The following is a 14431-nucleotide window of genomic DNA, read 5'->3' as shown; positions in this document are numbered from 1 at the left end:
CAATTTTTATATCCTTAATCTAATATTCAGAGCAGTGGACGACACTGCCCTAAACTTACATTGTTCAGATAGACAGACGTCTGCGAGAAAGCTATATAAATTTATGATCAAAATTCCCAAAAGTAATAGTTAAAGTTATCAATTAGAATTATATTGAAGGGTCGTTTATGACCTCAAAGGTATGAAGGTTTTTATTAGAGATGGGACATTCCTAAACTAATATTACAAATTTGATTAAAATGAGGACGGGATTATAACAGCGTAACTTTGCCCCAATTTAACCATGTTCGTATCTATTACGGTTACCGAGATACCAATGCCCGTACCTCGAATTTGTAGCACCCTGTATACCAACAGTACGGACAACAATAAGGATAGAGGTAATATTTTTAAAATAAAATATAAATTTGGTGTCAGTTTTAGTTGCATCGTGACACAATTAAGTCATAATATATGATCGCTGGCTTCTCTAAATTACGTCAGCTTACAACACCTGATCTCCGAGACCGCCGCAGCGTGGCCCTTTTTTCGAAAAACAAAGCTGGAGCAATATTGCAAATGTTGCATCATTCTTATAAGTTTAGTCAGTTAAGATCGACTTTCGAACTGTTCACGTACTTTTAAGCTCCGCGCGCACTGAATAGGTATTGGCGAGAGCGAGCGGCACGTAATTTTCAGTTTACGTTGAAATAAATGTAAGCCCGCGCACTGCATCAGATCGGTGCGCTCGGTGCGCTCGGTGCGCTTCGAGCTATCGGCGTTACTCGCACCATCAGGCGAAATCAAAGAATGCATGGGAGGGGGCGAATAGTCTACGCCGAGCGACTGTTTTTAGTGGAGCGGTTTTACATTAAACATGTCCGATGAATTATTAATCGAAAGTGTACGAGACCATATCATACTTAATATGCGGTTTGTGATAAAAATTTCTTACAAGCACGTAACCTATATTGTTTACTACACTTATTCAATAACTGAATTAGAAAACCTTCCGATTAAACCCATTTATTTCTCATCTCGTTTTGATTATCTCACATTATTTTGAAAATCGAATTTAAATATCGTCAAAAAACTTATCATATTATTTAATTTTTGGTTTGTTTTGTCGTTAGTAATAACAGCTGATAAATAGTCATCCCTATGTTACTATGTTGATCGCTCCGTAAAGGTACAAATAGAGAAAATAATATTTATGCTTGAATAAAATATTTGTACATATATCTACCGTATGATAGAAAAAAACGGCGTCCAGTTGGATGGGAAATGACGATTGATGACATTTCCTATATAAATTTACATATAAAATGGCACCGACCTTCATTTCATGGTCATCGCTAATGCCGTTCCTTTTCGATAATACGGTACTATAAAAAACTATTTATATTTTTTATTTTTTCAATTTTCTTTGACTTTTTTATTATGTTTTAAGTTTTTAAAATCTTGGTTTTAAGTCAGTAGTGAATAAAACGAAAGTTGTGTTTACATTTTGTTTAATGATTGACGTTTCGACTAATTTTAATTCGGTCTTCTTTAGAATCTATAATATACAATACAATTTTATCACTAACAATGTGTTTAATATATAATTTTTTTCTTACCACAAACGTAGAAAATTATTTATACGTATATTATAGATTCTGAAGAAGACCGAATTAAAATTGGTCGAAACGTCAATCGATAAACAAAATAAACAAGTTTCGTTTTATTTACTGACTTAAACAAAGATTTTAAAAACATAAAATAAAAGCTATATATAAATGTTTGTAATGACACTTATTTAGATTAAAAAACTAAAAATAGAAGTTTTATTTGACTATTTTTCATATCTAGCTTTGTTTTTAAAGAACAAATTAAACCTTTTTGAATTATACCAAATTTGTTAAAATCGGTCAAGCTAAGAGTCATGTAGTATATTTTATCCCCATCTTCTACTCTATTTTACTAATTTTATGTGGTTTGTTAAGATCTAAATATATTAATGTGTGTTTGGTTAAGATCTAAATAATATTAATTTCCATCATAAAGTATAAAATATAAAAAGTGGCATAAAAATATAAATAGTAATAATACTTTATAATTTTTTGAAATGCCGAATGAATTTGACTAAATTTGAATAAACTTCTCCTCGTCTATGCTCAAATTTATGCTGGTGACGTACTCTCGACCGCCGATCGTGCGACTCCAGTGCGCGGCTACAATCGACTTTCCGACCGGTCGTGTCGGTCGCGCCGCTCGCACCGCTCGCACCGCTCGCTCTCGCCGATACCTATTCAGTGCGCGCGGAGCCTTAAGGTTGTCGCCCGCTAGACTGCGGCGCGACGCGGCGCGGCGCCGTGTGGAAATTTCTTTTGTCTGCTTGCCATGTATTTAAATGGACCAACGCACATTAGAGCGCGCAGCGCAGAAGCGCACCGCGGGATTTCCGTCAAGAGTCGGAAGACTTCTCTAGCAACTTTTTTCGGTCTCCCGCGGTTTGGCGCGTTGCAGTGTGCGTACTCACAAGGGAAATAATTTTGCATTCGAGTCTTTTCAGTTGGCTTTTTGACTAGGAACTAGTGATACGTATCACTGGTAGAATTGTATTTTTAAAGGTAAATTAGGCAAATCGCTTTTCATAAAGAAATATGATATTTTTTTTAGTCTTCCCTCACTAGAGACAGATGGACGAAATGCCTTTCTATCAAAGATTTAATATAATTGAGGGGTGTAGAGGCAAAACCGGCAATCTCCACTTTTTAACAAAGTGACAATCTCAATTTTAAATTCTAATTACCTAAAAATATAAAAAGATCAGGGTTTTTTCACCACATAACTAATATACATCAGAATAAATAAGAATTATCAAAGAATTAGTAATTTGTCTCTTATGAAAAAATATGATGAGTAGAGATACCCGGTGTTTTGCTTCTAAAACCCTCAATTGAGGAGTGCGTAAAATGTTTCCTTTATATTTTGTAATGCTGAAAAAAAATTATCTTGTTTTTATTTAAATCTGGAAAAGATGGTAAAATTCTCCAAACTTCTTTCTTTTTTTCTTAATCGTATGAGTCCAAACTTTTCCTCACCCCCTCTTCCTCTTCCTCTGTTAGAAGAGCACAAAAAATACGCTTTCGTTCGTACTTGAACTCATTGCTTTAAAAACTAAACTACAGTAAGTAAAAAACACTTCGACTATAACTAAATAGCGTTGCCGCGTTTCAAAAGCGCGCTATAGTGGGCGCAGTCCCTTCGCAGCCGGAAAAAATTCTCTTCCCAGCGCCGCGCCGCGCAACGGTCTAGTGGGCGACAACCTTTAAGCGGAATAAAACGTATTTTTGAGGAATATAGTGGTTTAATTTAAGTAAAAAGACTAATTATCTGTCCCTAATCTAACATATATAATATTCATTAGCATGTAAAATAAAGAATCAAGATACACAATCAACTGATTGTCACTATTCATTTTTAATTACAGTAATTTGCATCGATCTTATAAAAATGCAAGGCTAAGTCCATAGATTTATCGGAGTAATTATATGTTTACTCGTATTTCACAGCTTTCCACCTACCCACACAAAAATTTATTTTAATTCTGAATATAAATTATGAATTATCTAATGAGTAGGTGTTAGGTTTTGCTTTAAGACTACTGGATTACTTAGTAAATTCTAATAAGGGCTAGACAGATAGAAAAAAATCAATTTGAGAAATTTTTAATATTTTTTTTTCAGAATTTGATGTGTTTATTTTCATAATAGAAGAAGCATTTTAGATGGTTCGATCACCGTACATCGGTGATTCAACCTCTGTAACCATTATCATATTACTATACAGGGTGGCACACCTTATTCGCCTTGGTTGATTATGCGAAAACGGAAAGATGTAGAAACAAAATATTTTTTGGGTATATGTGAGGAGGCAATGCGCACAATTTAAAACTATTTTGAACTAATTTGAACTATTTTGAACTAAGATACATACCAAAATTATATTTTTTCTTATGGAACATCAGGTATTTTATTTCATTTTTCGATTCTTGGGCCTAAAAGAAGGCATTTATTATAGGGGTTAAATATGTTTACAATCTTTGGTTTTTGAGATATTTAAAGATATTTAAATTTGCATGCTATAATAGAATAGATTATTAACACCCTGTACAGGGTGGGTCAAATTCGACGTTTTTAAATGGAAAATACCCTTTTCTATAGGAGATAGACGAAATCTAATATCGGTGTCTGGAGCTCAATTTTCATCAAAAATATGATGGTCAAAACCGCATATCAATATCTGTTACCGTTTCGGAGTTACGGGGTGTTTTTCAAAAATGTGCATTTTTAACAAATCGCTGTAACTTTTTTGTCATGGAAAATTTTGTATTTCTATGAAAACATTTCCAAAGCACCGTTTTACGTAGAATTTATTGGTTTAAGTATAATTTTTTTAACATTAATAATTTAAGAGTTATCAACAGAAAAATTGATTTTTTATTTGGGACACCCTCTATATTTTTAATTAATTGTAAACAATTTAAAATTACCTTTCCAAAAATATAGCACACTTGATATTTTGTTATAATCCCCTTCGAAATACAGAATTTTTAAAAGTTCGCCATTTTTAACTAGTAGGCTTTGGACCCCTTATTAATGATATGCCCTTAATGGAACTCGAAAACATATTTTTCCAGCAAGACGACGCACCGCCTCTGAACGAAGTTATTAGCAAATTTTTGCAGCCAATTTCAAGAATAATTGGATAGCTAAACAAGATCCCAACCGTTGGCCGTCGAGGCCGCCTGACTTAGAGCCCATGGATCTAATCCTATGGATATATTTGCGAATAAAGGTTCCTTATTCTTCCGTATGATCTAGACAAGAATTAAAAATACTTAGCAGTTATGAAAGGGTATCTTTCACCCCCACTGAGTTAATGAATTCCGCGAGAAATGTTCAAAAACTGCCCCGTCTGTCCATAACAGATATAAGGTTGATATGTCGAACACCTGTAGCAATATCTCATGTCTTGGTTTGCTATTTATTTTTATTGTTATTAGATATAGTTTAAATGTGTTGATGTTGGTTAAATATATTTGTTATACAATTCTGCATCTCTCATAGCAAATATTATTTTCGTTTTAATTGATGCTCACATTTTTTTTGCATTACAGCCGGTGCCGTTCAAAGCCTACTTATTTAAAGCGGGCGAATTTTTATATACTCTATATCTCGAAGAGGAATCGAGCAAAATATCAAGTGTGTTATATTTTTGGAAAGGTAATTTTAAATCCTTTTCAATAAATTAAAAATATACAGGGTGTCCCATATAAAAAATCAAATTTTCTGTTGATAATTCTTAAATTATTAATTTTAAAAAAATTATACTTAAACCATTAAATTCTACCTAAAAAGGTGCTTTGGAATTGTTTTCATAAAAATACAAAATTTCCCATAGCAAAAAAGTTACAGTGATTTATTAAAAATGCATATTTTTGAAAAACACCCCGTAACTCCGAAACGGTAACAGATATCGATATGCGGTTTTTACCATCATGTTTATGACAAAAATTGAGCTCCAGACACCGATATTAGTTTTTGTCTATCTCCTATAGAAAATGGTGTTTCCCTTTAAAAGCGTCGAATTTGACCCACCCTGTACATTACTTTTCAGAATTAATTCTTGTGCTGATTTTCAAGCCAGAGAAATAAGCTTTATTGAAAAATTTGATTGTTTCCTTAAATATATACAGGGGATATATATTGCTGGTCTATTTTAAATATTTATTTTACGTAAAAACGTTATTTCAAATGCAACAGTATGTATTTTTTTAAATAAGTCGAAGCAGATTTAAATGCTCTTTCAAATTATATTAGGGTTTTCTATACCTATCTTTTCAATAAAACTGTAATCAAGATGGCTGGTGTCGCCATGGCAATTTTCTAGTGACACTTAATAGCTATTTTCAAAATCGACGTTAGTTTATGGACTTTATTTAAATGTATAACAGGTTATTTAATTTAATTTATACTAATACTACATGATTACGTCACTATACAAGGGATGCAAATACAGAAAAATCCGGTGGTTCTCTAGCTTTTTCTAAGCTTTTTAAAAACAACTCATTTTTTATAAACTTCAAACTCGAATAACTCGGTTATTTTGGACTTATTTGAAAAACGGTAAAGAGAAAATATGTTTCTTTTATCGAGACCTACCAGCCCTGAAATATTTTCACTTATTTAAGTCATCCTGTATAATATACCTACTTCCTGTATAACTCATCCTGTATAATATACCTACTTAAAATTATTATAATATACAGGGTTGTTCACCACATACGACACGGAGTATTGTAGCTAAACGATTAGATTTTTACAAATTGTAAGTTTTGGGTTCGTTGAAGGACTATTAGAGCTACAATTTAAAAATATTTTTACAAGATACAGAGTGTCCCAAATAAATAAAAAATATCAAAGTTGTATTTTTAAACGAAACACCCTGTATATTATTACATTTTTAGTTTCTTCGATTAAAATAAAGGTAAATTTGATTAAGGTTTATTACACTTAACCTTACCGTTTTTGAAATATTTTCAATTTTGTGAAATTGCAGTAAAAATTTTAAGGCTTCATTGCTCCAAGGGTATCAAAGTTTTTAATACTAAATATTTACTGAAGTTTATTTATTGATCAGTTATTGTGCTGCAATTATAAAAATAATACTCAATACAATATACCTCATACAGAGTGTCTAAAAATTTATTTTAAATAATTTCTAGCTTTAAACGGCAATAACTTGTTTAATTTAAATGGAACGCCCTGTATATTTTAAGAGAATCAGATGCACAACATAATTGTCTATCAAATTGTATTACACCATTTTTTACCTATCCCTTCAAGTTTTGTAGAAAATGCATTTTCTTATAATTTAGACCTCATTTATCCCCATGGCATATTGAAATATACGACCATTATTTCCGCCCAAATACTAATTAGTTAAATATTTAATTGTGCTCGTTAATAAATTATTCTAAATAAATGTGGATTTGAATCAGAAACCAATATAATAAGTGGAAAATGAACGTCTCTGTTGTTATAAATAAGCATTTGTCAAAAAATGAAATATCATATATCATGTCTAATACACATACAAAATTCAGTTTTTTAGTATTTGGAGCAATTATTATTAATCAACGTAAACAGTCAATTAATGTAGTTTGAATACTGGAATCTTATTAATAGGTCCTCTTTAACAAATATTTAAACAGTTTTGTATTTTTTAATGAAATAATCGAACTATATCGACAATATTAGTATCTGTAATCTTTAAAAATTTGGTACATCTTTAAAAATAATCTAAAATGCCAGTATTCCATAGGTATATCGATAAATGAGTTCTAAATTATAAGAAAATGCATTTTAACAAAACAAACAGCAAAAATTAACAAGTTAAATCAATAAAAACCATTAACAAACAACAATAAATAATCAACAACAACTTTACAGTCTTTACACGGTTAACTACTCGCCGAACTAGCCGAATATTAGCATAAATGCATAAATTCACGCATTTCCTGAATAATTAAGTTGAAGAAAGATGAAGAGAACTGCCCAAAAACTCATTCACATCGGTCACCGATAATAAATTTCGGTTCGCTATTTCATGAGTACATTGATAATTGAGGTCTAAATTATAAGAAAATGCATTTTCTACGGAGACTTGAAGAGATAGGTAGAAAATGGAATAATAGATTTTCATAGACAAAAAAAAAATTAAAAAAAAATTAAAAAAAATTAAATTGTGCATCTGTATAAGGTACACGAAACTCAGTAAATAAAAATACTTCATTGCAATATTTGGTTTTAAAAACTTAAATACGCTTGAGAAATGAAGCATTAAAATTATTACTGTATTTTGACAAAAACCTAAATATTTCAAAAATGGCAAGGTTTAACTGTGATAAACCTTAATCAAATTTACCTTTATTTTAATCGTAGAAAAATAAAAACACTAGTACAACACTACACACTAGTACAAACACTCGTAGAAACTAAAAATGTAATAATATACAGGGTGTTCCATTTAAAAAAATACAAATTTGATATTTTTTATTTATTTGGGCCACTCTGTATCTTGTAAAAACATTTTTAAATTGTAGCTCTAATAGTCCTTCAACGAACCCAAAACTTACAATTTGAAAAATCTAATCGTTTAGCTACAATACTCCGTGTCGTATGTGGTGAACAACCCTGTATATTTATGTAGAAATTTTTATTGTTTATTTTTTAATCTAAATTTAGTTCAAAAATTAATAATTTGCTATCTATATCATACATAAATTATTATGTCGGGACACCAATCCATTTCCTCATATTAATTTAAGATTGCTTTTAAATCAGTGTTAACCTGGTTTATCAAGATTTTCGAAATGTCTCGAAAATTTATTACAAACCAAAATTTCCGTAGTATAAATACCTACCTAAATTAAGATATCGAATATTTTTTGATTTAATTGAAAATACTAACATTGACAGTATGCCTGTTAATTTGAATATTTAACACTTACGTTATCAGCTAGATGATAATTACTTATAATAATTGATAAGTAATTTAGTAGTATTGATCATGACAGCTATGTATTTTACAAATTAAACAAGAATATTTTTTTAGGATTTCTTGAGGATGTTTAAAAATACAGTTGAGAAACGTTGATAAAATTTAAAAACTATAAAGCCTCAAAGTTTTCACGAGTCAAGTCAATTGATCAATTCAACTGATTTTAAAGCATATATTCCGATTTTACACATTTCATGTGAAAAAGCTTCTGATAGTTGACACGTAAAGGACTGTAACGAACAACTGCCACGAAGATAATAGTTATTTACAGTACAAATGATTACAACAACGAGCGTGAACGATTAATCACAGGAGTGTTGTAATCGTGTTTAAACGCACGAAATATAAGAAAATGCTGTTTTAGTTTTCGTTTATTAGTCGCCCACTTTTAACTATGACATTTGTCATATTTTTTAATTATAATTGTGGGGAATTGTTACCTGCTTCAGATTATAGTTACAAACGTTGTTTATCAAGTACTGAAAAGTCAGTTTGCCCTGCGCGAGCGCTTTTTGCCCAGAAAAATCATTTTAAAAATTACGATGAGCGATTCCTAAAGTCTCCCTTCAGATGTAGAAGTTGCCGCAGTACGTGCCACGGAATCATTATTGCCGGAAAAGTCGCGATCAAAATATGAAAAAACATTCAACCAGTTTTTGACATGGTGTGATGACAAAAAGGTGAAAAATCAATGCAATGAAAAAGTAATTTTAGCATATTTTGAAAATCTTGCAGGGAAATATAGCGCATCAAGTCTATGGATGTTTTATTCTATGTTGCAAGCCACAATATCCCTGAAGAAGAACGTCGATATAAGTAAATATGCCCAAATCATTGCTTTCCTCAAAAGAAAATCGGAATCCTACCAGACTATTAAATCCAGGTCTTTTACAAGAAATGATATAGAAAAATTCCTGAAGGAAGCTTTTAGACGCACATCTGCCTCATTGCTGGCGGACTCGGGGGCAGATTTACTAATGGTTAAGCGTCATGGAGGTTGGAGAAGTAGTTCCGTCACAGAGTAATATATAGATACATCAAAAGAAAACAAGAAAATTGTTGCGTAGCACATTTTGGGATCAAGAAGCGCTGAGGAAGCATGCCAGCCCGAGTGTGAGCCAAACCGATGAACAGCCCAACCTATTTCAGTTAGACCTTCACTATTATCATCGTCTTCATCATCAGCAGCAGGAATTGTTTTGAAAAAGTGTAAAAAATGTGTTATTAATATTTATAAAAATTAGTAGTAGGAATTTGTATAAAAAATTAATATATTTAGATGTTCCTAGTTGTTTTTCATTATTATAAAAACTAGATGTGTTAAGAATCTATCGTAACTGAAATACTAAAAAAATAGTGATGTAAAAACGTTATAACTAAACGGTTGTAGATAAAGGTTTTTATTTTAATTAAGTAGCATACCATTCTACATAATTAGATAATTTCTAAAATAGTTCTTAGTAATATTGCTCTAGATTTATGATTGAATCATAAATAACCTACGACCTTCCATGTTTAATACAAAAGCTAATTATGCAGTCTGCAATCTTTATTGACGATGTGAGAACAGTTGCCAAAACACACACCAACACGCTCAGGGTTGGATCAGAAGTAAATCGACCATTTATTTACGTAGTTTGATTTACAATGATTACGTGAATTATTTTTGATACACATTGAAATTTTGCATTTGTTATAATATTTATATATATATATATATTTTTGTATTCCTTGAAAATATAAACATTTTCTGGCCACACTGTTCTCTTTACATAAACATTTATTAATTGTTATCTATTGATATACAGGGTGGTCCGAATTGTATTCGTGAAACTTCCGATAAAAAAGTTCGTACAAATGTATGTCCTAAACTGATTAGTTTCGGAGATACAGGGCGTAGAAGTTTCTTTTTTATTTCGATTTTTTTCGAAATAATTTCTAAAGTAATGTCAATATTTGCATGGAAATTGGTGTCTGGGAGTTTTTTGACATGAGAAATTTGATTTTGATGACAATATGACTCCTATTTGTAGGGGGCGCCACCTACATGTCTTTTAACTGTTTTAAAAAGTATCTAATAACTTTTCGTCCATACCTGTATAAAACTACCCTGAAAAAATATACATTTCCCTAATTTTATACGTAAAAAATGTCTCTTGGTAAAAATCGCTACGTGCAACCGTTCTCAAGATATTTAGAATGGAAGTATTCAATACATGCCCATTGACAAAAAAAAATTAATATAATATGTTAAATAGATAGTTATTTGGCTGACATGAAAAATTTTGGAACTTTTTATTTTTTAAATTAATAAAATTTTACTTCGACAAAATGAGGATAAAATAGTTTCAATTGAACTTTTGACACAAAATAATTGCAAATTTATGATTTCAGTCTAATAACTATTTAGTTAACATGTTTAATTTATGTCAATGATGACATAATTATACAAATTGATAATTTTGATTCCAAATATCTCGAGAACCATTGCTCGTAGCGATTTTTACCAAGAGACCTTTTTTACGCAAAAAACGTCGTAAATGCATATCACTCAATAGTTTTATACAGGTACGGGCGAAAAGTTATTATTTTTCAATTCAAAACAATTAAATCATATGTAGGTGGCGCCCCCTACAAATAGGAATCACATTGACATCGAAATCAAATTTATCATTTCTAAAAAACACCGAGACGCCAATTTTTATGCAAATATCGACGTTACTTCAGAAATTATTTGGAAAAAATCGAAATAAATATGTTAAACTACTACACCATGTATCTCCGAAACGAAGCATTTTAGGACATAAATTTATATGAACTTTTTTACTTAATTTTATCTGTAGAATATGCTGCGGAAGTTTCCCGAATACAATTCGGACCACCCTGTATATCAGTTTTCGGTTTTCAAGATTTGATTTGATAACACCACAGTTGTTTATTTTCAAATTGAGATTTTGGAGTTTGTACGCTCTTTCCATATTTTTAAGTTTCATTTTACGTAATTTTTGAGGTGAGGGGATAAATCTGTGCTTAGACGTTGTAAAGGTGTATTTTAATCAAAGTAAAACAAACATTCTATGCGACAGAACGTATAAAGTTATTTATACCGTATGATCGAATAAAAACGGCGTCAGCGATGGCTATGAAATGACAATCGATGACATTTCCCATATAAATTTACATACAAAATGACAGCGGTCTTCATTTCATAGCCATAACTGACGCTGTTTTTATTCGATCATACGGTACTTTACATCACTTAAGTCTAATTTATTTCTTCTTTAAAACTACTATCTGTCTACATATTTTTTTCATTGTAGCGAAACAAGAAAATGAGTTTAAATTATTATTAAACAAGTGGTTGGACTCTTGCCAAAATTTATCATTTTTAAAATAATTAACATACATAAACTGAAGTATTTAGAGTAAATTTAATATTACCGTTGTTTTTTTTTGTAACACTGAAAAACTGTTTAATTTGCTTTGTTTTAAATTTGCCGCCAACCTAAAATTTTCAAGTATTTTAAGGTTTGGTTTGGTTTGGTCAAGTTCAGTATATTTTTTTCTAGTAGATTTTGATGATTTTTTAAACAATTTCTAGCGATGGCCCGAGGTTATTGAGACTTTATGATTCCCGTTTTCTTTGTTACAGATCGATATTATATTATGCGACTACCACCATATGCGCTGTGATTTTGGGTATCATCTTGGTGGTGTTGATACGACCTGGTGTGGGTGCACTCCCATGGAAACCAGCCAGCGAAGATGACTCCAGCAGGGTACTTACACGACACGTACTCACTCAAGACACCTTACTAGATCTAGTCAGGTGAGTAGATTTGCAACTTTCAGAACCGCGCAATTAGTGAAATAAATTAGTGGTTTCAATTTTCAATTAGTGCTCTATTAAATAGACGTTAAAGGTGTTGCACATTTTTCAGGGGGGGGGGGGGTATGGCATATTTTCTTAAATCTCAATTGTTGCGAATCTTTTGACACACATTGTATAATAGTAATCTCTTATTAAGTAAAATCTATTAATAGAGATTACATTTTATAAACTACGCAATATATAAATACAAACTGCATAACATTTGTGGAATCTTTTTTAAACATCAGTTGATTTTCAAAACACAGTGTGTATTCGCATTTACCGAAACAATGCCTAAATACGTCATTATGATAATATTTTGTATTTTGAATTCAGTTACTCTGTACCAAGCTGTTTTTTTTTGTATTACTGTCGAGAGGTAAAAAACGAAAAATTAAGTAAATTAATCGAAAAAAGTTAAGGATATTGTGTTTTCGCTAGAGAGAAAATTTTTCAGAAAAAATGTGTTATAGCTATTAATACCTATGTCGTTTGTGTTTAAAAAAATACTGTTTGTAAACATAAAAATTTGTACCCAAACAAATAAAAAGCATTACTATCAAAAATGTAAATTTAATTTTTGTTTAGAATAGAATTTGTTTGCGTGTTGCTAAACGGCAGTTTGCGATATTGTGGTTATTCTGTCATCAGAAATATGAACAGACGTCATTGAACAGTAGAGGAAGCAAATCAAGCCATTGGGTTGCTTCTTGGCGGTGCGCGACAGATCGATGTGGCTGATCGATTTAAAATCAACTAAAGTGTAATTTCTAGACTTAAAAACCGATTTAATGAGACTGGATCTGTCATGGAGAGGCATAGGGAGGGTACACCAAGGTCGACAAATGCTAGGGAGGACCGAAGCTTAATGAGAAGAGCTAGGAAGGATCCAGCAAAAAACTACACGTTCTTCAGGCAGGATCTTTTGGCTGCCAGCAGGGTACGTATTACCCCTCGAACGGTTTTAAATCGATTAAAAAAAAACAGGTTTACTTTGCTATAGGCCTATAAGACGCCCTCCACGTTAAGTCTTGTATTTCTTAGTCTCCACACACGAACTGTACGTCTGTCAGTACGACGACAAAAGCGACTTTCATCGCTGAACATCGCAGTTGCCACTCATCATTCCAGTTAGCTCTTTCATTACACCAGAGCAAACGTTGAGCTTTATAACACAACGGAGGGCGTCTTATAGGCCTATAGCAATGTAAACCTTTTTTAATCGGCTTAAGACCGTCCGAGGAGTAATACGTACCCTACTGGCAGCCAAAAGGTCCTGGCTGAGTAACGTGTAGTTTCTTGCAGGATCCATCCTGGCTCCTCTCAGTAAGCTTCGGTCCTCCCTAGCATTTGTCGACCTTGGTCGACCCTCTCTATGCCTCTCCATGACAGATCTAGTCTCATTAAATCGGTTTTCAAGTCTAGAAATTACACTTTAGGTGACTTTAAATCGATCAGCCACACCGATCTGTCGCGCACCGCCAAGAACCAACCCAATAATTTGCTTCCTCTATTATTAAATGACGTCTGTTCATATTATCGATGACAGAATAACCACAATATCGCAAACTACCGCTTAGCAACACGCAAACAAGTTATATTCTAAACAAAAATTAAATGTACATTTTTGATGATAATGCTTTTTAATTGTTTGGGTACAATTTTTTATGTTTAGAAAGAAAGAAAGAAATTGCTTTATTGTCATAAAAAATTAAACAATCTTGTTGACAAAGCCTAAAAAAAAAAGAATATAAAAAACATACAAAACTTCACTTAACAATAAAAAAACATATAAAACTAACAGCAAACATACAAAACTAAAACAATACTTTATACAATTATAGAAATTGTACATTGTCAAAAATTTATTTAATTAAATATAAATAAAATATAAACATACATGTAAATAAACAACTGTATATAATGTCAATACTAAATTTAAATGGATAGAAAACAAAATCATTTCTTAAA

General features: G+C 31.5%; 1 protein-coding gene across 1 annotated transcript in view; it reads left to right on the top strand.

Moving 5' to 3' along the window:
- Nucleotides 1-14431, top strand: part of LOC115890693 (excitatory amino acid transporter 2-like) — a 153370-nt gene that overhangs the window by 80148 nt on the left and 58791 nt on the right. Inside the window, exon 4 of the mRNA XM_030910996.1 lies at nt 12242-12418. Within this exon, the coding sequence (XP_030766856.1) occupies nt 12242-12418 (177 nt within the window). The remainder of the gene's footprint in view (nt 1-12241; nt 12419-14431) is intronic.

The sequence above is a fragment of the Sitophilus oryzae genome, unplaced genomic scaffold, assembly GCF_002938485.1.
Source record: "Sitophilus oryzae breed Bouriz unplaced genomic scaffold, Soryzae_2.0 scaffold_907_pilon_pilon, whole genome shotgun sequence".
NCBI classification, from domain to species: Eukaryota; Metazoa; Arthropoda; class Insecta; order Coleoptera; family Curculionidae; genus Sitophilus; species Sitophilus oryzae.
This window is presented reverse-complemented; position numbering and strand designations above follow the sequence as displayed.